Raw genomic sequence first — 27,862 nt, 5'->3', positions numbered from 1 at the left:
AAAAAAAAAAAAAAAAAAAATCACACTATCAGCCCCTAAATTACTACTGCAGGTAATCATAGACAATGGTGCAAAAAGACTTTAGAGTGTCTATAAACACCCTGTTGTATCTTAATAAAGTTCAGAAAGATAAACTTTAAGGATATATAACACACTAGGTGCTCAGTAAATACAATTTTAATAATCCTCAACTGGACTACTTTGACCAAACCAAAGAATTCTAAAATATAAAACAAGAAATAAAACTTTCCCAAATGCTAAACACTAATTCATATCAAGACCACAGTATGGACCAATGGACCTTTTATTTCAACTCACAAAATCACCTTGCTTCTAATTTTTCAACTAACCTGGAGCTTGGTCAACATGCCAGGGCTTTCTGATGGAGGCCCAGGAATCACCTCTGGCTCCTCTTCTACTTCCTCAAAACGGGGTATTCGACGCTTCTTTACCCCTGATGATTCCTTGGAGATCTCAGAGTCATCACCGAACACCTCCTAAGGGAACCCAAGATGAAAGAAGAATTGCATTCCTCCCTATGGGAAAAAGGGAAGAATCATCCTAACCCCTACCAGCATCCTGTGGATTTCCCAGGGGAATATGACTTACTCTTGCAAATAACTACTTGCAAGAAGCAGGATCTTCTAGACTCTCCACCAAGTGGGCCATTTTACCCAACTTCTTCATTCTCCTCCAGTCAAGCAAATCTCATCCTCATATTCTTATAAATGTTCCCATCTCAAGGTCTTTGCAAGAGCTACCACCCACATTTGTAATGCTCTCGCTCCTTTTTCACAAATCCTATCTAAAACTCACCTCCTCCAGGAAGTTTTCCTTATTATAATTTCATCCCACTCTGATCAAACTGTTGTTTCACATCCTCTTAGCACTTAAGATCTTGGTTTGTATTAAATTACTGTTTGACACTGCTTTCCAAGTATTAGGAAGTATTTTTTCCCAACTAACATCTAAGATTTTTCCAGAACAGAAGCTTTCTTTTTCTTTCTTAGTATTCCCCAATAACATTTTCCTCTCATCGTACAATGGGAACTCAAATATGTTGACTAATTTGCAAAATGAATTTAATAGGACCAAGAGTGGCCAACTGGAAGGGACAATGGGAAAAAGCAAATGTACACACCGGTGGTAGGCTTTGGGTGACATCCCCTCTTCACTAGGAGGGCTCGTGTTTTGCAAGGACATATCCTCAGCCAGGGGCGAGCGCTTCCTGGAACTCCTACAGTTCAAGAAAAAGGACTCTCCCATAATATATTGTGTGGAGTGGGGAGTTGAATGGACCAAAAATGGGACCCATATCTAGATACCTCCTCTTCAAGAAACCATTTCTATTATCCCACCCAATGTAGTCAATTCATTCATAGCATGACCTCAGCACTTACATAGTGGCATGTACTATCACAATATTATCTTCACTGTATAGGTCTGTACAGTATGTGGACTAATCATTCCCTCTTAAATATAAGAAAATTTAACCTAAGTCTGAAATTCTATAATCAACTCTGAAAATTATACGAAATTGCTTCCTATTTTATCATTTGTGACTTTGTTTCATTGCAACCCCCCCCCATTGCAGATTAAGGCAAGGACTATGTCTCATCTCTCTGATGACCCTATAATACTCTAAAAACAAAGGGACACAAATTTCATTTTTTTCTTGCTCTTATAGCAAGGCAGAAACCAAACAGTCACTGCTTATTGATGTTTTCAATCTCAGGAAAGGCAAATGATTATCAAAAGCACTAAAACCATTTTAGAGCTGGACATAATGGTACATATTTATAATCCCAGCATTCAGGAGGTTGAGGCAGAACCACTATCAGTTCAAGGCTGGCTTGGGCTATGTAACAAGACCCTGTCTTAAAAATCCAAGAACCTAACAAAACCAAACCTTTTTTGTTCTTTTTAAAGACAGAGACAAGCTGATCAAGGTGGTACACATTTATAATCCTAGCACCTGGGAGGATCATAGTTCAAGGACAGCTTGAGCTATATAGCAAGACTATTTTTTTTTGTTTGTTTGCTTTTTGAGACAGAGTCTCACTAGGTAGCCCTGACTAGCCTGGAACTTGCTATGCAGACTCAAGAGATCTGGCTGGAGTACTGGGATTAAAGGGGAGTGCCACCTCGCCTGGCTCGCCAAAATCCCAAGAGAAAGACAAAGGGAGACTGAGAAACTGACTACTCTAAGAAAATGAGATAGATCAGCTATTTGACACTGCTAATAAATACAAAAAAAGCCATCACTAATCATCGATTCCAGAATAAGCACTGTAGTAGGAAAGGGAATAATTCCCACTCTGTTATACGCCCATTCATGGGGCCAAGTGACCCTCAATATGGTATACAAGAAGTTGTAAGCTCCAGAATACAATAAATAGTACTTGTTTGTAGGCATCCTATCTACAAGCAGAGAAATCTCTAAAAATAAGCAAGAATAAGATCTACAGTCAGGTAGCAGTAGTCACATTAAGAATCAACTTGCTAAGCCTCAAACAATCAAAAATTTAAAATCTTAGGCTTAGAGCAGTTGATTCACAGGTAGTAGTAAAGAGGAAAATGTAAGAATAAAATTATATAAAGCTGGGCGTGGTGGCGCACGCCTGTAGTCTCAGCACTTGGGAGGCAAAGGCAGGCGGATCTCTGTGAGTTAAAGGCCAGCCTGGTCTACATAGTGAGTTCCAGGACAGCTGGGGCTACAGGGAGACCCTGCTTCAAAAAGACAAAAAACAAAACAAAAAAAACCCCACAAAAACTATATGTGATAAAGTACAAAACTATCAATTACTTCTTTGGAATATTTTTAAATGAACTTCATTCGTAATTATAAGATGGTGGTAATTCACATTCTATCTCCTCTACTTTAATGTCTACGGATCTCTCTTGAAGTGGGTATTTTATGGTGGTGGTGTTTTTTTTTTTCCTTTCCTCCTTTCACTTTGCTGCAGTACTAGGTACTGAACCCAGGACCTCATGCATGTTACACAAGCACTCTTCTCACTGAGCCATATCCCCAGTCTAAACACTAGAAATTGTAAAGTATAAGCCAGGTAAGCACAGCAAATTTCTTATCAGTGAAAACATTCCTGAGCTTATTAGATAGTGAAGTACAACCTACCTTTAACTCTCGTTTTCTGCTCCTGTCACTGCTAGATTTGGAATGCCTAGAGCTTCGGCCTTCTTCCACAGCCTCAAACAGTTTGTCCACAAATCGAAGAGTAGAATCATCAAGAAAAGGTTTCAAGTGATCTGACAGGAAAAAAGGTCATAAAATTGAAAAGGCAAGAGTATATAATCCAATACCACACTTGTACCAGACAACAGACTAGAACTGTACCCATAGAAGGGAAAGAAAGCTTAAAAAAAAAAACAAAACTGAAGGAACTGGAGAAATGGCTCAGTGGTTAAGAGCACATACTGCTCTCCCAGAGGACCTAAGTTTGGTATCCAGCACCCACATCAGATGGCTCACAACTGCCTGTAACTCTAACTCCAGGGGGATCTGATGCCTCTGGCACCTACACTCACGTACATAGGTATACACACAAACACACACACACTTACAAATAATAAAAATAGCTGGGTATGGTGGCACACATCTTTAATCCCACAGTTGGGAGGCAGAGGCAGGTAGATCTTTGTGAGTTTGAGGCCTGTCTGGTCTACATAGCAAATGCCAAACCAGCCAGGGTCACACGATGATACCCTATCTCAAAAAAATAAACAAAACCAAAATATAAACAAAATTCTTTGTAGAATTCCCATAACTTCTAATACTTAATAGTAACCCTGCTGCATGAGGTGAAAATAGTTATAATTTTTTTTAATAGGAATAGGAAATAGCATAACCAAAGAAATCTGCTTAACTTGACTGTCAAAGTTTTAAGATGAAGGTGGAGAATGTAGTTCTGTGGAAGATTACTCTGCCTGGCAGGCATAAGAACTTGGGTTGGATCCCAAACAGTTTAAGATGAACAATCACCCTAACTTTCCCCACACACCAAGTTATAGGAGACAACCAATAAAATCTACTCTGTACTTTTTTCTTGTATCTTATAAATACTCTCATATCTTGAGATGCTAATTTGAATCTGAATATACCTACCTGACTTCAGTATATTTCGTAAGTAAATCGGACTTAGGTGACACAATATGGTCGCCAAAGAGAATGTCTGAGATTCAAAATATACCACAAATAATACAAGAAAGAAGAGCAAGAGAAAAATTAGTTATTTAAGCTATCTCCATTATAACATAAAAGTTGGTCAAGTGTTTGCCTACTCTGAATGAAGCCCTGGTTTCCTTTGATCTCCACTGTAGTAAATGCCTGTAATCCCAGTACTTAGGATGCAGAGGCAAGAGAATCATAAGTTTAAGAGCTTCCTCAGTTATATAGTGAGTTGGAGGCCAGGCTGGGCTCTATGAGACCCTGTCTTTAAAAATAGCCCAACTTTCTGGTAGGAAGATTCTGGGAAAGTTCAAAGAAATATTTGGGGTCAAGCTATATGTTAAGTCAGCAGAGTAAGAAAGATACACACCAGCTGCCTTCTTCTTGTCCATGCCCTTCCCCACACAATTCAATGCTGCTGTGACTACAGTGGGTTCTGAGAAACCCAGCACTCTCTTCACTGTCTTCTCTATCCATGGTTTCAGTTCATCCAGCTCCCTCTTAGACAGTGCCATGTTTTGGGGGCAAGGAGAATGATAATTCAAATGGAACTCAATACTACACCTAAAAAGAAAACAGACAAGAGTTAAATAAGAAAAAAGGACAATGGTTGGTATAACAGGAATGCTTTCCCCTTTCCTATTTTTAATCCCCAGGTATGTTCCTCCACTTCATCTGGAAGAAAATATTTTCCCTATGAACTAAGTTTCAAAGCAGAAAGAAGCTTTCAGAAAGAAGCTGATTCCATTAGTTTGTTTTTGAGAGGGTTTCACTATGTAGCTCACACAGAACTTGCACTTGCAATCCTCCTGCCTCCACCACCCCAGTGCTGGGATTACAGGAGTATACAATCATGTCCCACTCCATCTGATTTTTTTATCCTATCAGTTATCTAGGATGACATCTGAATAATAAAAAAACTCTTGGAATAACCTAGTCTGAGAAATAAGTTGTAAATTCTGATCCTGTTATATGAAGGACAAGCAAACAAAACACTTTAAAGTTGATTTATGAGGTTAGAAAGATGGCTCAGCAGTTAAGAGTACTGACTACTCTTGCAGAGGACTGGGGTTTGATTCCCAGCACTCATATGGTAGCTGTTCATAACACCAGTTCCAGGGATCCAACGCTCTCTTCTGACCTCCTTGGGCACTGCACAAGGGTACACTTAACATACATGGAGACAATATACTCATACACATAAACAAAATAATGAAGTATATATAAAAAAAAAGATGATCTAGAAATCAACTTTTCTATTCCTTCTACTTCAGGCAGGCATTCCCTAACCTGGATCTGACCTAAGATTTTTCTTCTAAGGGATGCCAATAAGAGAGGGTTTATCCAAGTTGGTCATCCTAAATAGATTTAAAACTCATAAACAGGTAATTCTATTATATCATATTCTATATGATCTCTATCAGGTGACTTAATGAGGGCAATCCCTAAGCTCAGAAAATACTCAAATTTTTTATTCTTTCATTTTTACTTTTTCATTTATTAGCTCAGAACTCTCCACAACAAATCTTTATGGTTTAGTGCAAGTTGGTCTAAAATTTCAACGTTACTCATGTTTACATTCGGGCCTCTCCCCAAATCTCAAGCATCCTCACACGTACAGAAAAAAATTTATTTCTGATTTCTTCATAATGGCTGTATAACCATCACTGAACTGCACTGACATCAACTTCCCAGCTAATTCCTTCAGAGCATTACTACCTATGATCTGGGAATCCATATTTTAAGATGTTTTAAGGTATCTATAAGCTATGACCTGTTTCAGCAAGGCGGTAGAAGCCTGTAATTCTAGCACTAGGAGATAGAGACAGGAGTTCAAGTCCAGCCTTGACTACATGGTGAGCTCCAAGTCAACCTGTGCTACATGAGACCCTGTTATAAACAAAATAAAAAGATACAGTAATTAACTTCTATGTTTTTGCCAGACAGCTCTTTCAATTCACTATGAGATAGCAGTACAGCCTATCAAAGGAGCATACACAGGCACCCGAAAGTGAAAAGAGCTCAGTGAATAGAGAGGACACTGAGTCCCACCATTTATAAGCTCTCAGGCAAGTGAGTTAATTCCCCAAAGCCTCAGTTTACTCATCTTAGAAAATGATAACATCCGACATAGACCTTCATTCAATAAATATTTAAGTACTACATGTCAAGCAATGTACTTACTACGTGTAAGGATACAACAGTGAACAAAACAACCAAGAATCTTGTTAATGGTACTTAAATTTCACTACAATCGGATAATCGGCTAGAGTATAAGCAACTTGAAAATCCACAGTGAAGCATCAGCATCAGCAGACTGTGAGTCCAAGCACTATACCAACAAATGGATGTACACTCAAAATCGACCCAATTCTCTATATAAAAGAAGTACAAACGAACTGGTCAACGAAGAATGAAGTTTCAGTTACTAGCTTTACCACTAATCAGATATTCAACAATAACTACGTGGTGGTGGCCGCGTTGCTGGGGGCTGGAGTCAGTGAGGCACAACGCTCTCTTCTGAATGAGCAGATAGCAGAATCCAGACTTCTGAAGAATCCCTCCTCTCAGCTACAGCCCTGTGACCCCGAACCCCTGCTTTTATTTTCACTGTCTTTCCAACTGACCCCCGCCTCAACAAGTTCTGCCCAAACTCCTACAGAGCAGGTCTCCCACCCGTCTCCTTCCCGCCCCCGCCCTTTTCTCCCAGAAATCCCATTCTAACCTTCTCCCACAGAGCCCGGTGCCCTCAGCCTCCTTCACGGCGACCTGGCCGCCAGGTCAGCCCAGCGGACTGCTTCGGCCCAGTCACTCGGACCAAGGATATCCCCCTGGGCGCGGGGCCACAACTCACCTCACAAACTTCAGCCCCTGAGACGGAGCCCGAACGTTACACCGGAACCGGAAACCTTCCGGTCGCCCTTACGGCACTCCGTCGCTACCGCCACCGCCGCCGCCACGCTGTGGTCCCTTAGCACGTGACCCAGGAAGGCGGGGCCGCGTCCGCGCAGCAGTGGATCCCGCGGTTGGCAAGGCGCATGCGCCGCGGGATTCTACGGTTGGCTTTCTGGTTGTGGATCTTCTGTTTCCCTTTAAATCTTATAGCCACGTTAGTCCAGTCATTGTCGCCCAAAGCAGAACCTGGCTGCCAGAATAAGTGCGCTAAGGTTATAGCTAGAACGAAAAGTGGGGGCTTTCACATTCATGCTCAAACACGGCCTTTCTAGTAGAAAAATAAAACTGATCACTAGCATTATTAGCCAATTGCCTTAACCTTTTCTCCCCAACTGAACAGTCATGCCAGAGATCATCCTGAAAAAAGCCAAAAAAATTCCATTTGAGAGTGAAACACCCTGTACAGTGAGTGCTCTTGGAAATCAGAAGAGGGCATCAGATCTCCCTGAACTGGAGTTACAGATGGTTATTAGCTGCCATGCGGGTGCTGGGATTCGAACCTAGGTCTCCTGCAAGAGCAGCAAGTGCTCTCCTCATCGTCTTATATTCAGTAGCACTTAGCACAATATAGTACTTAAGTACTTGCTAAAAAAATCTTTATAGCCAGATGTGGTGGCACAGGCAGGTAGGTCTGTGAGTTCAAATCCAGGCCAGCTGGGGCTACAGGGAGACCCTGTGTCTGAAAGGCAAAAAAAACAAAAAACAGACAAAACCGCCCACAAAGTTTATTAGCAGTGATCCTGTCTACATCAGAATCTGCACAACTCTGGCTTTTCTGATCTTAAGGATGGAAATTCCAAACTGAGTTCAGCACCAAGCCTAACAACCGGAGTTCAATATCCAGACCCCATAGAGTAGTAGAGAACACTTTGGAAAGTTGCCCTCTGACTACCACATAAGTGCTGAGGCAGGAGTGCAAACCCTCCTCCCCCAGTTAAAATAATAATAGCTTTTTTACAGAATGGAAATTCTGAGCCTGGAGAGATGGCTCAGTGGTAAAGAGCACTTCCTGCCCTTACAGAAGAACTGGGTTTGCTTCCCGTCACCCACACTGTAGCTAACAATCCACTGTAACTCCAGTTTCAGTGTATCCAACGCCCTCTTCTGGCCTCCAAAGGCATTGCATGCACTTGTTGTGCTTACCTAAATGCAGGTAAAGCACATTTTTTTTCTTTTTCTTTTTAAGGCAGCTGTCCCTGTAGCCCCAGCTGGCCTGGAACTCACTATGTAGACCAGGCTGGCCTCACATAGATCCACCTGCCTTTGCCTCCCGAGTGTTGGGATTAAAGATGTGTGCCACCATGCCTGGCTACAATTTTTTTTAAAGTTTATATATTTAGGGGGCTGGGAGATGGCTTAGTGGGTTAAGCGCACTGGCTGCTCTTGCAGAGGACCTGGGTTCAGTTCCCAGCAGCCACATGATGGCTAACAACTGCCCAAACCTCCAGTTTCAGGAGATCTGATAACCTCTTCTGGCCTCTGCAGGCATTGCATATGTGGGTACACGTACACACATGCAGGCAAAACGCTCATACACATAAAATTTAAAAAAAAAATTAAGGGGCTGGAGAGATGGCTCAGCAGTTAAGAACACTGGTTGTTCTTGCGGAAGAACAGGTTGGAATCCCAACACCCACATGGCAGCTAACAACTTTCTGTAAGTCCAGTTTCAGGGGATCTGACGGCCTCTTCTATCCTTTGTGGGTATTGCAAGATACTTGTGCCCTACCTACATGCAGGCAATACACACACACACATAAAATAAAAATAATAAATTTTGGCTGGACGTGGTGGCGCACGCCTTTAATCCCAGCACTTGGGAGGCAGAGGCAGGCGGATCTTTGTGAGTTCAATGCCAGCCTGGTCTACATAGTGAGTTCCAGGACAGCTGGGGCTACAAGGAGACCCTGTCTCAAAAAAGACAAAAAAATAAATAAATAAATTTTAAAAATTAAATTAAATTAAAAAAAATTTAAAGAATGACAATTCCTCTGGGAAAGGTAGGGGGTGGGGTAGATGGATAGAGGTTAGATAAGGGATATTAAAATACAGTTAGGTGAGGCTGGGTGTGATGATGCATACCTTTAATCCCCAGAGGAAGGTGGATCTTTGTGAGTTCAAGGCCAGCCTGCTCTACATAATGAGTTACAAGCCAGCAGGGGCTACAGGGAGACTCTATCTCAAAAAAAAAAAAAAAAAAAAAATACAGTTAGGTAAGAGAAATTACTCTGGGGCTAGAGAGATGGCTCAGGAAGTGCTCTGTGATTTGGATTGAGTCATATCAGAGGGGCCAGTGGTGGTGGGGTGTTGTGAGACACAGACTTCCAGGAAAGTCACCAGAGAAAGGTAACCATTCAAAAAGCATTCAGGACCCAAGAATTCTCCTTCGGTTATCATCAAGGATTTTTTTTTTTTTTTTAAGGAGGTGCTTGTGAGAAATGTTTGGAAAATAGCCAAAATCAGGTGTATGTGTATATGTATGTGTATGTGTGTGTCTGTGTGTGCTTGTCCAGAACCTCCATATATCAGAATGGAAACAACAGCTTCAAGATGTGAATACCTCACTATGAGCTTCTCCAGCTCCATTTACACACAGGTCTGGATGAATAACAGAAAATGCACAGATGTTGACACAACATCCTGTTGGAGTGGTGCTGCAACAGGAAAGAAATTGTAGAAAAGCTAATCTATTATGATCAGCATTCCTACCTGAAGTTAATTGCTTAGAATAGCTGACCTCAACAGACTTCACTGAGATATTTTGTGAGACGTTGGTATTAGGTACTGTACATGGGAAACTGAGGACGTTGAGCAATTTGTTTGTGCTCCCCCAATGTGTTACATAAAAGGCAGGCTTTATTCTATTATGTTATGCTTCCCTATCAGGAATAGTGACTTTTGGCTTGTATTTTTCTTTAAAAAAATTTTTAAGCCAGGCATGTTGGCACATGCCTTTAATTCCAGCACTTGGGAGGCAGAGACAGGTGGATCTCTGTGAGTCAAGGACAGCCTGGTCTACATAGTGAGTTCCAGGTCAGCTGAAGTTACAGGGAGACCCTGTCTCAAAAAAAAAAAACCCAAAAAAGTCTCAAAAAAATTTTTTTAAATGTATTTTTTATTTTTTATGTATATTGCCTACATGTGAGTGCACCTGTGTCATGCAATGCTGAGGAGGTCAGAAGAGGGGGTTGGAGTCCCCTGGAACTGGAGTTAAGGGCAGTTTGTAGCCACCATGTGGGTGCTGGGAATCAAACCTGGGTCCTCTGCAAGAACAATCAGTGCTCTTAACTGCTGAGCCACCTCTCCAGCCCCTCAAAAAATTTTAAAAAAATATTATTTTAATTTTATGTGTATGACTATATTGCCTGAATGTAGGTGCATCTGTTTTGTGCAATGCCTGCAGAAGTCAAAAGAGGGTGTTGGATTCCCCTGGAACTGGAGTTATGGGCAGTTGTTAACTGCCATGTAGGTGCTGGGAATCCAACCCAGATCCTCTGCAAGAGCAGTCAGCACTCTTAATCACTGAACCATCTCTCCAGCTTTTTTTGCTTGTTTTGTCTTGGAGACAGGGTCTCCCTGTAGCCCCAGCTGACTTGGAACTATGTAGACCAGGCTGGTCTTGAACTTGCCTCTGCCTGGGATTAAAGGCCTGTGCTACCCTGCCTGGCCTTTTTTTTTTTTTTTTTTGAGAGAGGGTCTCACTATGTCACTATGTAGCCTTGGCTGGCTTGGCCTGTATCTTCCTATGTAGACCAGGCTGACCCAAACTCACAGACCTCTACCTGCCTCTACCTCCTAAGTGCTGAGACTAAAGATGTGTACCACACCTGGCTTGACTTATTTTTTTCTTTGTCTTTTTGAGACAGGATCTCCCTGTAGCCCCAGCTGACCTAGAACTGTCTATGTAGACTAGGCTGGCCTCAAACTCACAGAGATTCACCTGCCCTTGCCTCCCAAGTGCTGGATTAAAGGCATGCACCACCTCACCCAACTTGACTTGTATTTTTCAAATGATTAAGCCTAGCCCTTAGTGGCATGTGTGCACCTACATACATGCAGGCAAAACACTAATACATATTTTTTTTAAAAATCAAAAACCAAAAACAAACAAGAAAAACCTAGCCTTTAGCTGAGCATGGTAGTCCATACCTATAGTCCCTACGGATAAGGATCTACTACAGAGGAGCTTGAGACAGGAGTATCACTTGAGCCCAAGAGTTGATGCTAGCTGGATAACATAACAACAATTCTCTTAAAATCAGAAAATAAACCTTTAGATTAAAAAATCTCATGTGAATAGGAAATTCTAATTACCATCTTCCTAGAAAATTTTCTGATGAGCCTACCACCAAGAAGCTATCTTAGAATTTTAACTTCTTTCAGGGCCGGTGAGATAGCTTAGTGGGTAAATGCACTTGCTACCAAGCCTACAACCCAAGTTTGCTTCTTCAGGCCCACATGGTGGAAGGAGAGAACCAATTCTCAAAAGTTGTCCTTTGACTTCCACATTTGCCATTGTGCACGTGTGTGCATGAGCATGCACACCCCCCCACACCCGTTTCTATAATTTTTTTGATTATACAGAGGTAAATACAGGAAGGTTAGGTATTCAAGGTCAGTATAGACTACATAGTGAGCCTGAGGCCAGCCTGGGCTACATGAGTCACTGAAACCCAGAGCACTCCACAAAAATCTCATTCACTTAAAATGGATCAAAGACTCAAAATTAAAAACTATACAAAATCATAAAACTCTTAGAAGAAAGCAGAGAAAGTGTGACACTGAATTTGACAATAACTTCTTTTCTTTTTTTCTCTTTTCTTCTTTGGTCTTTTTGAGACAGGGTCTCCCTGTAGCCCCAGCTGTCCTGGAACTCACTATGTAGACCAGGCTGGCCTTGAACTCAGAGATCTGCCTGCCTCTGCCTCCTGAGTGTGGGGACTAAAGGCGTGAGCCATTATGCCCGGAGGCACAGCACACTGACTTCTTACATGTGGCACCAAAAAAAAAAAAAAAAAAAAAAAAGGCAACAAAAAGAAACACATAAAGTGGACTTCATTGAAATGAAAAACTTCTGTGCATTTGGCTAGGCATTGTGGTAGATGCCAGTTATCTCAGCCCTTGAGAAACTGAGACAGGAGGATGGTGAGTTCCAAGATAGCTAAGACCCTGTCACAAACAAGTATGTAAGCAAACACAGAAACAAGACTTTTGTACATCAAAGGATAGTATCAACAGAATGAAAAGGCAACCCATAGAATGGGAGAAAACATTTACAAGACATATATCTGATAAAAAAGACTAGGGTGGAAAGAATATAAAGAACTCCAACTCAACAGCAATAGAAACAATCCAAACTAGTCTGACTTGAGTATCTAGGTTCTTCGAGGGAGAAATGGCAAAGGCATGAAAAGATGCTCAACAGCATTAGCCATTAGAAAGACACACACCTGTAATCCTTAGAGAAGCTGAGGTAGGTAGTCTGCAAGTTCAAGACCAGCCTGGATTTTGTAGTCGAGTTTGAGGCCAGACCCTAATTTTTAAAAAACCAACAAAAGATTAAGGCTGAAATCGAAGTTACAGTGTCTTACCAGAAGAGGGCAACATTTATACACTAACAACCTTAAGTTATGTGCCTTAATACCATGCTAGGAAGGGGCTGCACCCACGGTGGGGGGTGGGCTAGCCATCCTGCATCTTGGCATTCTCCAGCCAGCAGAGGTTGGTGCCAACCCTCCAAATACTGTAAGTATTGCAGTCAGGACCATGAGAAGAGGAAGCAGATAGCAGGAGAGCAGATCCGAAGCTTTTCTTCCTGTGGTCAGAGAAGTGCACTTTGGAACACTTGTGGACAGGTGCTGACAGTAGGACTCACCAAATAGACAAGTACATTCAGGACAGAATTATCTGCAGCCTTGTCAAAACAGATTGCTGGACTTAAACTTCCAATCCAGATCTGCAGTAGGGGCCCACCATTTATTTGCATTTCAAACAAGTTCTCTAGGATGCAGAAGTTGTGCCTTCCTGAAGCCTTCCTTCCCTAAGGCTCCCCATTTCCCTCTTACCATCCACTCACTGCTTCACCATCCTCTACTGCCTTTTCTCTGTTATCCTTCCCCCAGCCTCTCTAGGAAAACTGAAGGACAGAAAATAGCAAAGAGCATTCTCATACTTGTCTTCAGGATTCCTCCAGATGAGGATTCCATCCCTCTAGTTTGGCACCTAGGGATTTTAGGGGCAGAATTTAAAATACACACACACACCTCGCCTCTTTATTCAAAAGTTGGGGGTAAGGTAGTTCAGTAGAGTAATAGATGCCTTTCCAGTAAGATTTTGATTTGAGGTTCATAAAAATTGGGTCAGAAATGGAAGATACATTCCACTGCATTTTGGGATGCTTCTTGCCTTTCCTGGACTTGAAAATATTGGGTTTTATTATATTTATTATTTTTATGTGTATGAGTGTATTGCCTATATGTGTGTAAGTGCACCCGTGTCATGCAATGCCGACGGAGGTCAGAAGAGGGCGTTGGAGCCCCTGGAGCTGGAGTTATGGATAGTTGTTAGCTGCCATGTGGGTGCTGGGATTTGAACCCAGGTCTTCTGCAAGAACATTCGGTGTTCTTAACCACTGAGCCATCTCTCTAGCCCCAGGAAAATGGTTTTAAAATTCTTAATACCAATAAGAGATACAACTTTAACTAAGTGTACAGCTTAGTAGTATTAAGTATATTCACATTAAATTTTTTTTTATTATTTTCATCTTAAGTGTATGTACAAGTGCATTGCTTTCATGTATGTAAGTGTACCCATGTTGTGCAATGCCTGCAAAGGTCAGAAGAAGGCATCAGATCCCCTGGAACTCGAGTTATAGATGGTTGTTAGCTACCATGTGGGTGCTGGGAATCAAACCTGGGTCCTCTGCAAAAGCAGTCACTGCTCTTAACCTCTGAGCCATCTCTCCAGCCCCATTCACATTTTCTGTGCAACCATCACTACCATAGTTTCTAGAACTTCTTCAAAACTCTATAAATAGAAACTCTATCCATTAAACATAATTTCTGATTGGCCCCTCTGCTAGGCCTGGCAACTACTTATACTACTTTTGGATTTATTTTTTTTTCTCTCTCATTTAATAAATCAGAAGGACCACTGTCAACTAATGAGATAACTTCTATATATGTAAAATACACGTGACTGAGTTTATTGTAGAGAATGGTAACAGGAAATGGGGTTGGATAAAAAGGGGTTTGGAGATACAACTGGATGTGGACCTCCTATCCACAAGTCCTAGCAGCCCAGCCATGGATCTGCCCGATTCTTTCTCATCAAGAAATTGATCTTTCGAGCCATTTCCATGTTGTAGATCCTCCGGCATGTCTCATAGCTTTCCCGCTGTCTACGGCGGCAAGGCTTCTCATAGAATCGTCGTCGCTTTATAACTTCAACAAGCCCATCCATGGTGAGGATTCTGTAAAAACAGGTGGCGAAGTTAGAAGCTTGAGCTCATTATATCCTTGATATCTTACAGGTGGCCAGTGAACCCCAGTGATCTGCCTGTTTCTGCCTTGCCACTACTGAAATTAGCCAGGTGTGGTAACACACGCCTGCAATCCCATCACTAGGGAGGTAGAGGCAGATAGATCTCTATGAAATCAAAACCAGCCTGGTCTACATAGTGAGTTCCAGGTCAGCTGGGACCACAGGGAAACCCTGTCTCAAAAAGATTAAAAAAAAAAAAAATCTCATCAATCTCATCTCCAGTACTGAAACTGTAAAAAGTACCCACCAACAATCTGGGGATTAAATTCAAGTCTTCATGTTTGCACAGGCAAACACTAATAATTCAGCTATTTCCCAAGCCCCATTTTTCTTAATTTTGATGCCAATCCCAGATGACACTCTCCACAAAGTTTTTTCATCATCTTTTCAGTGGGAGAAAGGGATACTGGAAGATCAACCTAGGGTCTTAGCAACACATATGCTAAGCATGTACTCTACTACTGAGCATGCACTATATCCCCCTCATTTCCTCCTTTGCATTTTTTTTCTTTTTTTGAGACAAGGTCTCACTATGTAGATCTGGCTGGTCTGGCACTTACTACTATATAGACCAGGCTGTCCTTAATCTCAGAGATCTGCCTGCTTCTGCCTCCTGAGTGCTGATATTAAAGGTCTATGCTACCACATCCTGCCTGTTCATCTTCTTACAGAAAATTTATCTCATATTAAAGGTCTATGCTACCACATCCTGCCTGTTCATCTTCTTACAGAAAAATTATCTGTGTGTGTGTGTGTGTGTGTGTGTGTTTGAGACAGGGTCTCCTTGTAGACCCAGCTGTCCTGGAACTCACTATGTAGACCAGGCTAGAGCCAAACTCACAAAGATCTGCCTTCCTCTGCCTCCCAAGTGCTAGGATTAAAGGCGTGTGCCACCATGCCCGGCAGAAAATTTATCTTATTGTATGCCTGGCAAGAAATTATTTGTATCACTATTAGTTATTTATATAAATGTTTCCTTCATTAGGCTGAAGTGCTCTGAAGGCAAAAAACATGTATTATTAATTTAATCTTGCACTGGAAGGTAACTTGGAGGTAGGATTCTTGCCTAGCATTCACAAGGGCTGGGGTTTGATCCTCAGTAACACACACACACACACACACACACACACACACCCACAGTCTTTATGTCCATTAAATTGGTCTCAATCACTTTGTCTTCCGACTACCCAATTCCTTGCAATGCAGTTTTTCTCAATGATTAATAACTCCCCTAACTCAAACTCACCCCTTTGTTCTCACTGACATTGGTGCTTCTTCTGTAGCCAACCAAATGCCCAGGCTCCCAAGAGCTCTGGCGCTAACCCATAATTTGTCTTTGTCTCTCAACTTCTTATCAAGTGGGGCTAAGGAGGTCTGGAGATAACCTCCCAGGCTGCCCTCCACTCCTGTCACCATGTACGTGGTCTCCCATTCCTGCTTACCCTATCCTTTCAGTACATGTAAGTAAGCCACAAACATAACTGGGAATAAGAGGTTCAGACATGGTTACTGTAACTGGAAGAAATAAATGAACAGAGAAAGTAAAAAAAATAAAATAAAATAAAAATCTACCAGTTACTTAGGCCCAGTGGGAAACCCCAGTTATTGCTATGTTGTACCACAAAGTCCAAGACAACAATAGATTGACCATGAGTTTGAAAAGAGATGGGCTTTAGAGAAATAACAAATATGAACAGCCACAGGAGCCACTGTCCTCTAGGTTTTCCTTCCAGACACCTGTGGTTTACTATTAAGAATCAAGAGCTCAAATCTTCAGCAGCACTCTGGAGGCAGAGGCAGATGGATCTCTGTGAGATCAAGTTCCAGGCAGCCAGAGCTACACAGTGAGACCCTGTCTGAAAAATAAACAAAAGATAGGCCCTAAGAGATGGCTCAGAGGTTAAGGACCTGGGTTGGGTCTCAGAAGCCTCAATGATCCTCTTACCTCAGTGTCCCCTTCAAAGATGGACTTACAGGTATGTGTGGGATGCCTGGCTTGAGTCTTGTTTTGTGGTTGCTAGGATCCAAACTCAGATCCTCATGACTGCACAGCAAGAGTTAACATCAAAACCATCTTCCTAGTAATATTTTTACCGATTAGAAAACTGAAATACAGAGAGGCTGAATTACTCAACAACAGCAATGGAGTCAGAAGTAGAGTTCAGGTCTCCAGTACAGTGCCCTGTGATAACAGTGCTTCTCAAACAGAAACCACCAAAGTTTAAAAGTGTTCACAGGCAAAGCAAACAATGAGAGAGGGAAGAGCTGGGTGAGGCTCCTCAACTAGGGTTAAGAGGAAATGGAAGCCAAGAAGATAAGCACATAGAAGAAAGGGATGATCTAAACATTAAGCATTTCTTCTCCTTCTTTCCTTCAGTGATAGAGGACCAGGGCATTGTATGAGGTAAGCCCTTTGCTACATAATAACATCCCTAGCCTTTTAGAGCATTTTATTTCACATTATTTGTTTACTTATTTTTGGTTGTAGAAGACAGGGTCTCACTCTAGTCCAACTTACTATATTGCCCAGGTTGGTCTCAAACTTGAAGTGATCCTCTTGCCTCAGACTTCCAAATGATGGGATCATAAGCATGCCCCCCACCACGCCTGCATTTTCATCTGATTACACTTGTGCTTACTACTGTTTGTTTAATGAAGGTCACTGTTTGGACTAGATTTATATAATGAAGAAAAAGCTTCTGAAAGAAAGATTGAATATATAATGTAAATGGACGAGGAGACTGAATTTGAGAATTATAAAAAGGGCAGAGATCCTGAATATAATATGATCTAGGAAAAGGAGGCTACTGGAATGACAAAGACAGTTAAAAATAAGGATGAAGGGGCTGCAGAGCTGGCCCAGGGGTGAAGAGCACCGGCTGCTCCTGCAGAGGGCACAGTTCAGTTCCCAGCACCCACATGGTGGATAACAACTACCTGTAACTCCAGTTCCAGGGCATCTGACATGCTCTTCTAGCCTCCGAGGGCACAGCACACACAGGTGCCCTTATATTCATTCAGGCAAAACACACATACACATAAAATAAAAATAAAAAATAAATAAACAAGGGGCTGGAGAGATGGCTCAGCGGTTAAGAGCACTGACTGCTCTTGCAGAGAACCTGGGTTCGATTCCCAGCACCCATATGGTGGCTACGAACTGTCCTTAACTCCAGTTCCAGGGGAATCCGAAGCCCTCTTCTGATCCCCGCAGCATTACACAACACGGGTGCACTCACATACATGCAAGCAATACACTCATACACATAAAAATAATAAATAATAAATAAACAAACAAACAATAAGGATAAAAGGCTGGTGAGATGGTACAGTAGGTAAAAGTACTTGTGATGCAAGCCTGATAACCAAGTTTGATCCCTGAAACCCATGGTGGAAGGAGAAAATTGACTCCCAAAAGTTGTCTTCTGACTTCCACAGCTGTGGCACGTATATACATACATACATACATACATTTTTGTTTTTTGGTCTTTTTGAAACAGGGTCTCCTTGTAGTCACAGCTGGCCTGGATTTGCTATGGAGACCAGGCTAGCCTTGACTCACAGAGATCCTCTTACCTCTCTGCCTCCTGAGTGCTGGGACTAATGGCATGCACTACTAAGCCTGGCTAACATTAAAAATTTTTAAATTTTTATATGTAAGAGTGTTTTTCCTGCATGTATGTAAGTGCACCTGTGCCATGTAATGCCCTCAGAGGCCAGAAGAGGATGTCGGATCCCCTGGAACTGGAGTTACAGATGGTTATGATCCGCCATGTGGGTATTGGGAACAACCAAGGTCCTCTGCAAGAACAGACAGTGCTCTCAACTGCTCAGACATCTCTCCAGCCCCAAAACACATACAAAATTTAAAATAACAAAATAAAATTAGGATGAAGGAAATTGGAAGAAGAATCTAAAGTTGCCTATTTCAGTATTCTAATGGAGCCTCAAGATGGTTTTGAAAGAACGTGATCATATTAATAAGTAAATGTCTGTATTGTAAAACAAAAAGCCAAAGCAATGAAAATAAATAAATGAACATAAGGGTGGAAGAAAATAGAAAACCACAATGACGAGATTCAGAACATAGTCCCTGAATATTTCTAGCTACTTCCAAAACACAGATCAAATAAATTCCAAATGAGGATTCCCTCCCTTTACCTGCACTTTATAGTCAATTAAAAAACATAGGCCGGGTGTGGTGGCACACACCTGCAATCCCAGCACTTAGGCAGCAGAGGCAGACGAATCTCTGTGAGTTCAAGGCCAGCCTGGTCTACATAGCAAGTTCCAGGCTAGCTGGGGCTACAGGGAAACACTGTCTCAAAAAGACCGAAAAAAAAAAAAAAAAAACCACCAACCAACCAACCAAAACCACAGATTGGGGGAGACAGCTCAAGGGCCTGAGTTCCATACCCAGAACTTATGCCAAAAAGCTGGGTATGGTGGTACCCACTTGTAATCCTAGCACTGCACAGGTAGAGACAGGTTGGTCAGCCTAGCCTACTTTGCATACTCTAGGTCAGTGACTGACCCTGTCTCAAAAATAAAGGAAAAAAGATGGACAGTGCCTGAGGAAGGACATTTGAAGTCCTCTGGCCCCTTATACGCACATGTGTATCAGCACCTGCTTGAACATGGGTGCCACAACCTCTATAGAGCACAGATTAACTTCAAATGCTCCAGAATCTCTATAATAGTGGCATCTACACAACTTCATCTCTAATAGACAAGGATACAGGGAGAGCTTTATAGATATCAAGAAGTATGAAGTATGAGGCTTGCTGGGTGTGGTGGTACATGACTTTGATCCCTGCACTTGAAAGGCAAAGCCAGGCAGATCTCTGTGAGACTGAGTCCGGCCTGGTCTACATAGCCAATCCCAAACTAGCTGGAGCTATAGGGAGACCCTGTCTTAAAAAGAAAAAAAAAGAGGGGGCTGGATGGCTCAGTAGTGAAGAGTAGCAGCTGCTCTTGCAGAGGACCCAGGTTTGATTTGCAGTACTGACATGGGGGCTAACAACAGTCCAAAACTCCAGTTCCAGGGGGTTCAAAGCCCTCTTCCAACCTCCTTGGAGCATTGCACATGGGTATACTTCCATACATGCAGGCAATACACTCATATATGTGAAATAAAACTATGGGATTGGAGATATAGCTCAATTGATAGAACACTTGCCTAACAAGCAGTCCTGGGTTTGATTTCTAGCAACACATAACCCAGGTGTGGTGGCATATACATGTAGTTTCAGTACTTGGAAGGTGGAGGAAGGACGACCTGAAGTTTAAGACCATCTTCAGCTATGTGGCCAGTTGGAGGCCAGTCTAAGATACATGGGACCCCTTCTCAGAAACAAAAATAAGCTGGGTGTGGTGGCACATGTCTTTAATCCCAGCACTCAGGAGGCAGAGGCAAGCAGATCTCTGTGAGCTTGAGGCCAGTCTGGTCTACAGAGAAAGTTCCAGGCCAATCAAGGCTACACAGTAAGACCCTGTCTCAAAACAAACAACAAAACAAAAAACAAAAACCAACCAACCAAAAAGTAAATAACTAAAGAGCTGGGGGAGTATTTGAGTGGTAGAGTCCTTGGTTTAATTCCTAGTACCAGGGTAGAGGGAATGTAAGCAATTTAAGATGGCTGAGGATGTAGCTCAATGGTAGAGCACTTTCAGGAAGGTGTTACTAACAATGATTCTGTTAGCAAAGATGGTTCAAGGACTAGCACATGAAGAGCTTAGTGTAAACAGATCAGCTTGGAGTTTGGGTGCCTGGCAACCTTACATGAAGAAGAAACCAGCTGCCAGTTTTAGTGAAATTCAACTGATTATATAAAAGGAACTGAGCTGCTTAGAGGGGGAAACTGGGGGTGGTAGATTCACATGTCAGTGTAGCCAACCTACGTCAACCAACGAGTATGCAGGATTCAATGAGCCCAGAAGCCAACCCATCAGGACTAAAAGGGGTCAACCAGGCATGCTTCCAGTGTGCTTGTTTTTCCCTGTTTGGGGGCCAGCCAATCATGAAGGGCTCCCTAGCAACCCTTATTCTCCATATCCTCATTTTAGGGCACCAACGAGGGCCCCTGGTTATGTAACAGGCATATTGTGGCGGTCTCATTGGGCAGACACATAGGCTGTTTCCTTTGTAAGGCTCCCTCTGTGCTCCAAACATGGTAAAGGTTTAACTACCCCTCTCTCCTCTCACTTCCACTCCTATTGTAATTAGATCACAGAAGCAACTTATTTTTAAACCATAGTCATCAGAAAGCTGGGAACAATAAGGCAAAGGCTGGGATATGCAGAAAGGGTGACCCAGAGGGAGGACATTAGAGAAAAGCATAGGAAAAGAAATTTAAGAGTATTTAAATCACAATATACTGCACTTTACAGGCAAGAAGATGAAAGACCAGGACACTTCAGGACCAACCCACTCCTATGTGCAAGCTTACAAATTCTTGCCTAGAAAATTATCCTAAGAGCAAAATATTTGTTCACTTCTTTCCTTGAGGCTAAAATACAATTTATAGGGCACTTCCATAACATTCTCAAAAGGGACTGAAGACATGACTCAGTGGTTAAGAGCACTGGATGCTCTTGCAGAGAACCTAGGTTCAGTTCCCAGGCGCCCATCGTGTCTAACAATGATCCTTAAATCCAGTTCCAGGGGATTTGACGCCCTCTTCTGATCTCTGCAGGTACTGCATGCACATGGTACACTTATATACATACACAGAAAACACTCATACACATAAATTAAAAAAAATATTTAAAAAAGGAACAGACATGTACCTTTCTTCTTTTCAAACATCTGTTTTTTTTTGTTTTTTTTTTTTTTAGGTCTTTTGAGACCAGGTCTTCCTGTAACCCCAATTGGCCTCAATCTCAATATGCAGACTAGGCTGGTCTTAAACTGAGAGATCCACCTGCCTATGTCTCCCAAGTGCTGGAACTAAAAGCGTGTGCCACCATGTCCCCCATGCCTGGCTTCAAACATTTTTTTTTGGTCCTTTTGAGACAGGGTCTCCCTGTAGCCCCAGCTGTCCTGGAACTATGTAGACCAGGCTGGTCTTGAACTCACAGAGATCTGCCTGCCTCTGCCTCTTGAGTGCTGGGATTAAAGGTGTGCACCACCATGCCTGGCTCAAACTTTTTTTTTTTTTTTTTTGGTCTTTTTGAAGCAGGGTCTCCCTGTAAGCCCCAGCTGTCCTGGAACTCACTATGTAGACCAGGCTGGCCTTGAACTCACAGAGATCCACCTGCCTCTGCCTCCCAAGTGCTGGGACTACAGGCGTGCACCACCACGCCCAGCTCAAACATCTTTTTATACTAAAAATGTAGCATGTTTTTTGGCTGGCCTTGAACTTGCTATGTAGCCAAAGATGACCTTGAACTCCTGATCTTCTTGTCTCAGTTTCCCTGTGATTGTATTATGAATGTGAATGTGTGCTACTACAACCAATCTTTCTAAAGACTGAATTTAAATTTTAATGCAGCTTTCTAAGGAGTGAATTTAAACTGCCAACATAAGTGTCTTTCCCAAAGGTTATAAAGATCTTTACCATAATGCTTTTCAAGTCACCCACCTTCTTTTTTTAAAAAAAATTTTATTTATTATTTTTATTAAATGTGTATGAGTGTATTGCCTGCATGTATGTGAGTGCCCCCATGTCGTGCAATTCCGCGGAGGTCAGAAGGGGGCTTTGGATTCCCCTGGAACTGGAGTTAAGGATGGTTCGTAGCCACCATGTGGGTGTTAGGAATTGAACCTGGGTCCTCTGCAAGAGCAGTCAATGCTCTTAACCACTGAGCCATCTCTCAAGTCCCCCCCAAGTCCCCCACTTTCAAACAATGCATTTACGTGTATGAGTGTCTGCCTGTCTATAAGCATACCACATGCGTACCTAGTACCCGAGGAGGCCAGAAGAGGGAGCCAGATTCTCTGACACTGGAGATACAGGCTGTTGTGGGCCACCATGTGGATGCTGAGAACTGAACCCACGTCCTTTGCAAGAACAGCCAATGCTCTTAACTTCTGGGCCATCTCTCCAGCCCCACCAATGCATTTGTTACACAGGTTTCCAAGCCACAAAGTTTCAATTTTCCAAGTTCATAAGGAGCCTAACAGAGGTTAAACCTCAGGTTCTGAATCCATGGGGCCTGAATTTCTTCATTTATTCTTCTAACCATCTCTTCTGTTTGACCAAAGGCATTTAATTATTTGTTTGTTTGAGATAGGGTCTCATGTAGCCCAGGCTGGCCTTAAGCTTCAAAGATAACCTTGATCCTCCTGTCCCAGAGTGCCAGAGTTACAAGTGTGGGCCACTGTGTCCTACTTCATGTGGTGCTGTGGATCAAACCCAGGGGTTCATAAAAACTGAGCAAGCACCTCCTGCCTATAAACTGAGCTACATCCCTACCCTAAGTCTTTTCTCTTTTTAGGCAATGTGAACTGTCTCTCCCCCCAAAAAACCCTTACAATAATCTTAATGTTTTAGTAAGAGAAAAAAAAGGGATGTGGTTCAATTGGTAGAGTGCTTGACTAGCATGCAGGAAGTCCAGGGTTCAATTCCCAGCACTGCATAAAACTAGATGTGTTGGTACACTCCAGCAATCCCAATACTTCCAAGGTAGGGGCAGGAGGTCAGGAAGTTCAATGTCATCCTCAGTTGCATAGCAAGTTCCAAGCAACACCCTATCTTAAAAAAAAAATAAATAAAATAGGAGCTGGAGTGATGGCTCAGTGGTTAAGAGCACTGACTGCTCTTGCAGAGGACCCAGGTTTGATTCCCAGCACCCACATGGAGGCTAAGAACCATCCGTAACTCCAATTCTAGGGGATCCAACATCCTCTTCTGACCTCTGTGGGCACTGCATGACACAGGTGCACTTACATACATGCAGGCAATACACTCAGACACATAAAATAAAAATAATAAAATATTAAAAAAAAAAAACAAACCTGGTCTACATAGTGAGTTCCAGGCCAGCTGTGGCTATAGGTAGACCATCTCAAAAAGACCAAAAAACAAAAAGCACTTCATGCTTTTTCTTTCTTGAGACAGGGTTTCAGGCTGGTCTCAAACTCAAGATCCTCCTGCCTCAGCCTCCCCAGTACTGGACTGCAGGCATAAGCCACCACTCCCAACTGCTATATAATTATTGTTACTTTTTTTTTTGGCCTTTTTGAGACAGGGTCTCCCTGCAGCCCCAGCTGTCCTGGAACTCACTATGTAGACCAGGCTGGCCTTGAACTTGCAGAGATCCACCTGCTTCTGCCTCCCAAGTGCTGGGATTAAAGGTGTGCCCCCCCATGCCCAGGTATTAAAAAAAAAAAAAAATTTAAAATTAAAAATTAGGGGGGCAAAAAAGAGGGTTCAGAGCATCAGGTGCTCTTGCAAAGGACCTGGGTTTGATTCCCAGCACCCACATGGCAGTTAACAATCTCTGTAACTCCAGTTCCAGGGCCTCCAACACCCTCTTCTGACCTCCTTGGGCACTGCATGACATGCACTTACTTACATGGTCTTTTTGAGACAGGGTCTCCCTGCAGCCCCAGCTGGCCTGAAACTCATTCTGTAGGCCAGGCTGGCCTTGAACTTGCAGAGATCCACCTGCCTCTGCCTCCTGGGTGCTAGAACTAAAGATGTACGTCACACCTGGCAAAAATTAAATTTTTAAAAAAAATATTTTATTATTTTTATGTATATACATATATTGCCTGCATGTAGCTAAGTGCACCTGTGTCGTGCAATGCCTATGGAGGACGGAAGAGGCTGTCGGATCCCCTAGGACTGGAGCTATGGTCTACCATTAGCTGCCATGTGGGTGCTGGGATTCAAACCTGGGTCTTCTGCAAGAACAGCAAATGTTCTTAACCAATGAGCCATCTCTCCAGCCCATAATTTAAAAAAAAAAAAAAAAATTTAAATTTAAATGAAAAAAACTCTGGTATGCCAGAATGTCAAAATCTTTTCAATCACTAAAAGGGAAATCTAAGGAGGAACTTTATGCTTGGGAAATTAATAGTGAGGCATTATTAGGACCATTCTATATCTCATAGCCCAGCATTCCAAAACCTTGCAACACAGCTCCTCCACTAAAGCTATGTTATTTTTTTTAATGTGTATGTGTGTACATTTGTGTAAGTGGACACGTATTCACAGAGGCCAAAAGAGGGTGTCAAATCCCCTGGAAATGTAGTTACTGGTGTTTGTGAGCTCCTGACATGGGTTGTGTGTGCTGGGGGAGCAACCTGTGCTCTTAACCACTGACTCATCTCTCCAGCCCCAGCTATGTGTTTTTGCTTATGAGCTGATTCTCCTTGGAACCTGCAATGCTTTCTCATATAGTACTTGTTTCTCTAAGATCCAGTAAGAATTCATCTTTTCTAGAGATGTGCAAGTGGTAGCAAACATGTAATTCCAGCCCTTGGGAGGTGGAGTCAAGAGGGTCAGGAATACAAGCCAACTCTAAGCCAGTCTGAGCTACATGAGACATGAACAAAACAAAACAACAAAGGAATAAATCTTTTCTAGTAGCCTTGTTCCACAGCAGTCTCTCCCTTAGCTATTCTCCATGTAGTATGGCTCTACTTCTTGTTCTTGATTTCCCCTTCAAGCTTTTTGGTGGGTGGGGGGCACTGAGGCACGGTCTAGTCTATGTAGCCTAAACTGGTCTCAAACTCTTCCTGCCTCCAGCTCCCAAATCCTGGGGTCACATATGTGTACAAGCAGACATGGGGGCCCTATGGGGCTCTTTTCAAAGTCTTAGATAGAATTCAGGCTAGTCATCCAGAGGATGATGACTGCTTGTTAAATAAGCTTCATAAAGTTAGGTTTGGGGGAACTTCATTTTTACAATAATAAATTGAAGGGCTAAAAAATTTCAAGATCTAAAATAAACGGTGGGCTGGCATTGGTCTGAGAAGCTTATGACAGGTAGGGTGAGAGGACAATAACCTCGCATTTCCCAAAGGTTGGTCTAAGTAGACTCTGATTCTTTTTACCTGTTCAGGGTTCTGTATGCACCTTCCACATTCCCTTCCTGAACCATCACAGTCCTGGCAATGAACTTCAGATGCTTTGCCATAACCTCGTATTTAAAATCTTCACTCTTCTAGACCTACAAGGGGCAAGGAAACCAGAGAACCAGGTAAGAGACTGTAACACAACAGAATACACGGGTTAGGGCAGATTTATTCAATATCTAGAAATGGAACCTGCTCAGTAAAATAAGAAACCGTGCACGAGGGTGTCTCCGTATCGTAGAAAGTACACACGCATCCTTATCAAAATTCCCCTCATCGGGTGGCGAGAGGGCTCAGTGTGGGGAAAGACGCTCGCCGTCAAGCCTAACGACGTGAGTTCGATCCTCGGCCTCACCATAGTTGGGCCCTCACAGGTTCTTGCAAGCTCTCCTTTGACCTTCACGCGCCCCATCCAACATACAAAATAAACGTAATTTTTAAACTAACAAAGAAGCCTTGGGCTGCTAGTTGGAAAGGAGTTTCTGCCTGTCTCTAGGGACCCGGCGACCGCGCGAAAACCCGTCCTCCCGCCCAGCCCGCTTCGTGTCCCAGAGCTCAGTCCCGGGACCCCGTGACAGACCCTCACCGGCGCCCTACGAACTTCGCGGACTCCAGGCCCGCTCGACCGGAAGCGGAAATACGGGATCCGCCCCGGCGCGCGGAGGCGGGCCTGATGGGGAAGACGCCTGCTGGGAACCTTCGCTGCGTTCTTTTTGGCTTCTTGGGTTCGGATAGCTGTGGGCCCCAGCTGTTGCATCTGGCAACGCAAAATACACATTGACCCCGATTCCAGCAAAATAGTTTCCTCGTCTTCCTATGGAATCGCAGTCATTCGGTCTCTGAGGTCAGACCGATTGCCCATAGTGCTAATCCTGTTTAAACCCTTAGTATTTAAATGTGTTCTTTTTCTGGATGGAAAATTGGAAATGTCATGAGCATGTTTCCTGCTTTTTATTTGAAAAGGACATAGGTCTCCTCTCTGGGTGAAAAACAGCTTCACACCCACATCTGCCTAAAAAATTAAGAAAAAGAAATGAACATTCTGTTTCCTGTAATGTCACCCATCCAGCCATTTCGCTAAAGTGAAAATACTAAAGAAAGAAACGAGAAAGCCTGCAGGATTTAGAATCCCAGATTTTTATGACAACCTAGTAGGATCTGGTAGGAATTCTCTTTTTTTAAAATTATTTTAATTTGATCATTTTATTTTTGAGGCAGAGTCTCACTATATAAACCAGGCTGGCTTTGAACAGAGATCCACCTGTCTCAGCCTCCTGGGTGCTGGGATTAAAGGTGTGGACCTGGCCCAAAATATCTCATTTTTTTATTGCTTCTACATTGTCCAGACAACCTTTAATGTACATTTCCATGGTATTATTCACATCGGTTCAAGACTTATGACTACTGGAAAACAGACCTCTCCTAGAACACACACAGATGCATCCTCATCAATTATGTTGGCAGGTACACAAAACTTAAGCCTGCCTCACAGTAAGCCAGGTCCAAAGTACGGAAGTGGAGCTAGACCCAGGCATCATTGTGCTTATCTGTGAACTTTTATTGAATGTGTATCCTATGCCATGTACTGTTGATACTAGTCCAGTGCCACTAAAAGAGAGTGTGTGGAGATAAGAGATAGACCAGGTAGCATACGAGTGCAAAATAAACCATGTGGAAAACAGCATATATGACCTTGAACAAGTTACTTAAACCAGGAGTCTGCAGGTCAACCCAGCTCCATCTGTTTTTGTAAATAAAAGTATTGGAATGTCATCTTGTTTATTTGTTTATTATGTATGGCTGTTTTGGGCAACAATGGTAGAGTTGGGTAGAGAAAATGGATTCCCATTGGAATCTATGGGCTACAACCTCCACTCTCCAATATTTACTATCTGGCTCTTGCCAGGCTTAAATGCAATCTATTTCCTCATCTAACTCAATGTTTCCCTGTTGATCTCACAAAATTTGTCATGAAAATCAAATAGGTTAAAATATAAAGATATTTTGAAAGAAAGGAATAGGAAAGTAAAAATTTTTAAATCCATTTTTAAAATTTATGTGTATGAGTACATGCCTGTGTGAGTTTATTTGCACCACATGTGTGCAGGTGTCTGTGGAGACCAAAAGAGAGCATCAGATCCCCTGGAGCTGGA

At 42.6% G+C, this 27,862-nt stretch overlaps 2 protein-coding genes across 5 annotated transcripts in view; both read right to left on the bottom strand.

Moving 5' to 3' along the window:
- Prpf3 (pre-mRNA processing factor 3) overlaps positions 1 to 7,171 on the bottom strand; it is a 26,475-nt gene extending 19,304 nt beyond the window's left edge. Inside the window, exons 1-5 of one of the 3 annotated variants that reach the window (XM_017800800.2) lie at positions 7,041 to 7,166; positions 4,557 to 4,750; positions 3,137 to 3,267; positions 1,142 to 1,237; positions 351 to 497 (exon numbers count right to left, since the gene is read on the bottom strand). In XM_017800800.2, coding sequence (XP_017656289.1) covers positions 351 to 368 — 18 coding nt within the window. In that variant the 5' untranslated portion in view covers positions 369 to 497; positions 1,142 to 1,237; positions 3,137 to 3,267; positions 4,557 to 4,750; positions 7,041 to 7,166. Of the gene's footprint in view, positions 1 to 350; positions 498 to 1,141; positions 1,238 to 3,136; positions 3,268 to 4,556; positions 4,751 to 6,911 lie in introns of all 3 variants that reach the window. The other 2 variants (XM_008843751.2, XM_008843752.3) reach the window with 2 other exon arrangements.
- Positions 7,172 to 14,320: 7,149 nt separating this feature from the next.
- Mrps21 (mitochondrial ribosomal protein S21) lies at positions 14,321 to 26,370 on the bottom strand. 2 transcript variants are annotated; one of them, XM_008843748.3, is made up of 3 exons: positions 26,296 to 26,370; positions 25,689 to 25,804; positions 14,321 to 14,612 (listed from the first exon to the last, which is right to left on the bottom strand). In XM_008843748.3, exons 2-3 carry the CDS (start codon positions 25,769 to 25,771, stop codon positions 14,432 to 14,434), a joined length of 264 nt encoding a protein of 87 aa, XP_008841970.1. In that variant the 5' UTR covers positions 25,772 to 25,804; positions 26,296 to 26,370; the 3' UTR covers positions 14,321 to 14,431. The 2 variants fall into 2 exon arrangements, with proteins under 2 accessions (XP_008841970.1, XP_008841971.1); XM_008843749.3 differs by having other exon boundaries at positions 26,290 to 26,369.
- Between the last annotated feature and the right edge of the window lie 1,492 nt (positions 26,371 to 27,862).

Source organism: Nannospalax galili, unplaced genomic scaffold (assembly GCF_000622305.1).
Source record: "Nannospalax galili isolate Female #2095 unplaced genomic scaffold, S.galili_v1.0 scaffold22, whole genome shotgun sequence".
Classification (NCBI taxonomy): Eukaryota; Metazoa; Chordata; class Mammalia; order Rodentia; family Spalacidae; genus Nannospalax; species Nannospalax galili.
This window is presented reverse-complemented; position numbering and strand designations above follow the sequence as displayed.

What these genes read in the sequence shown, in the direction of transcription:
- Mrps21 (XM_008843748.3), bottom strand. Translation starts at nt 25,771, where the DNA reads ATGGCAAAGCATCTGAAGTTCATTGCCAGGACTGTGATGGTTCAGGAA. An exon ending in GCATACAGAACCCTGAACAG is followed by an intron (nt 14,613 to 25,688) that starts GTAAAAAGAATC and finishes CTGTTTTTACAG; the next exon opens with AATCCTCACCATGGATGGGC.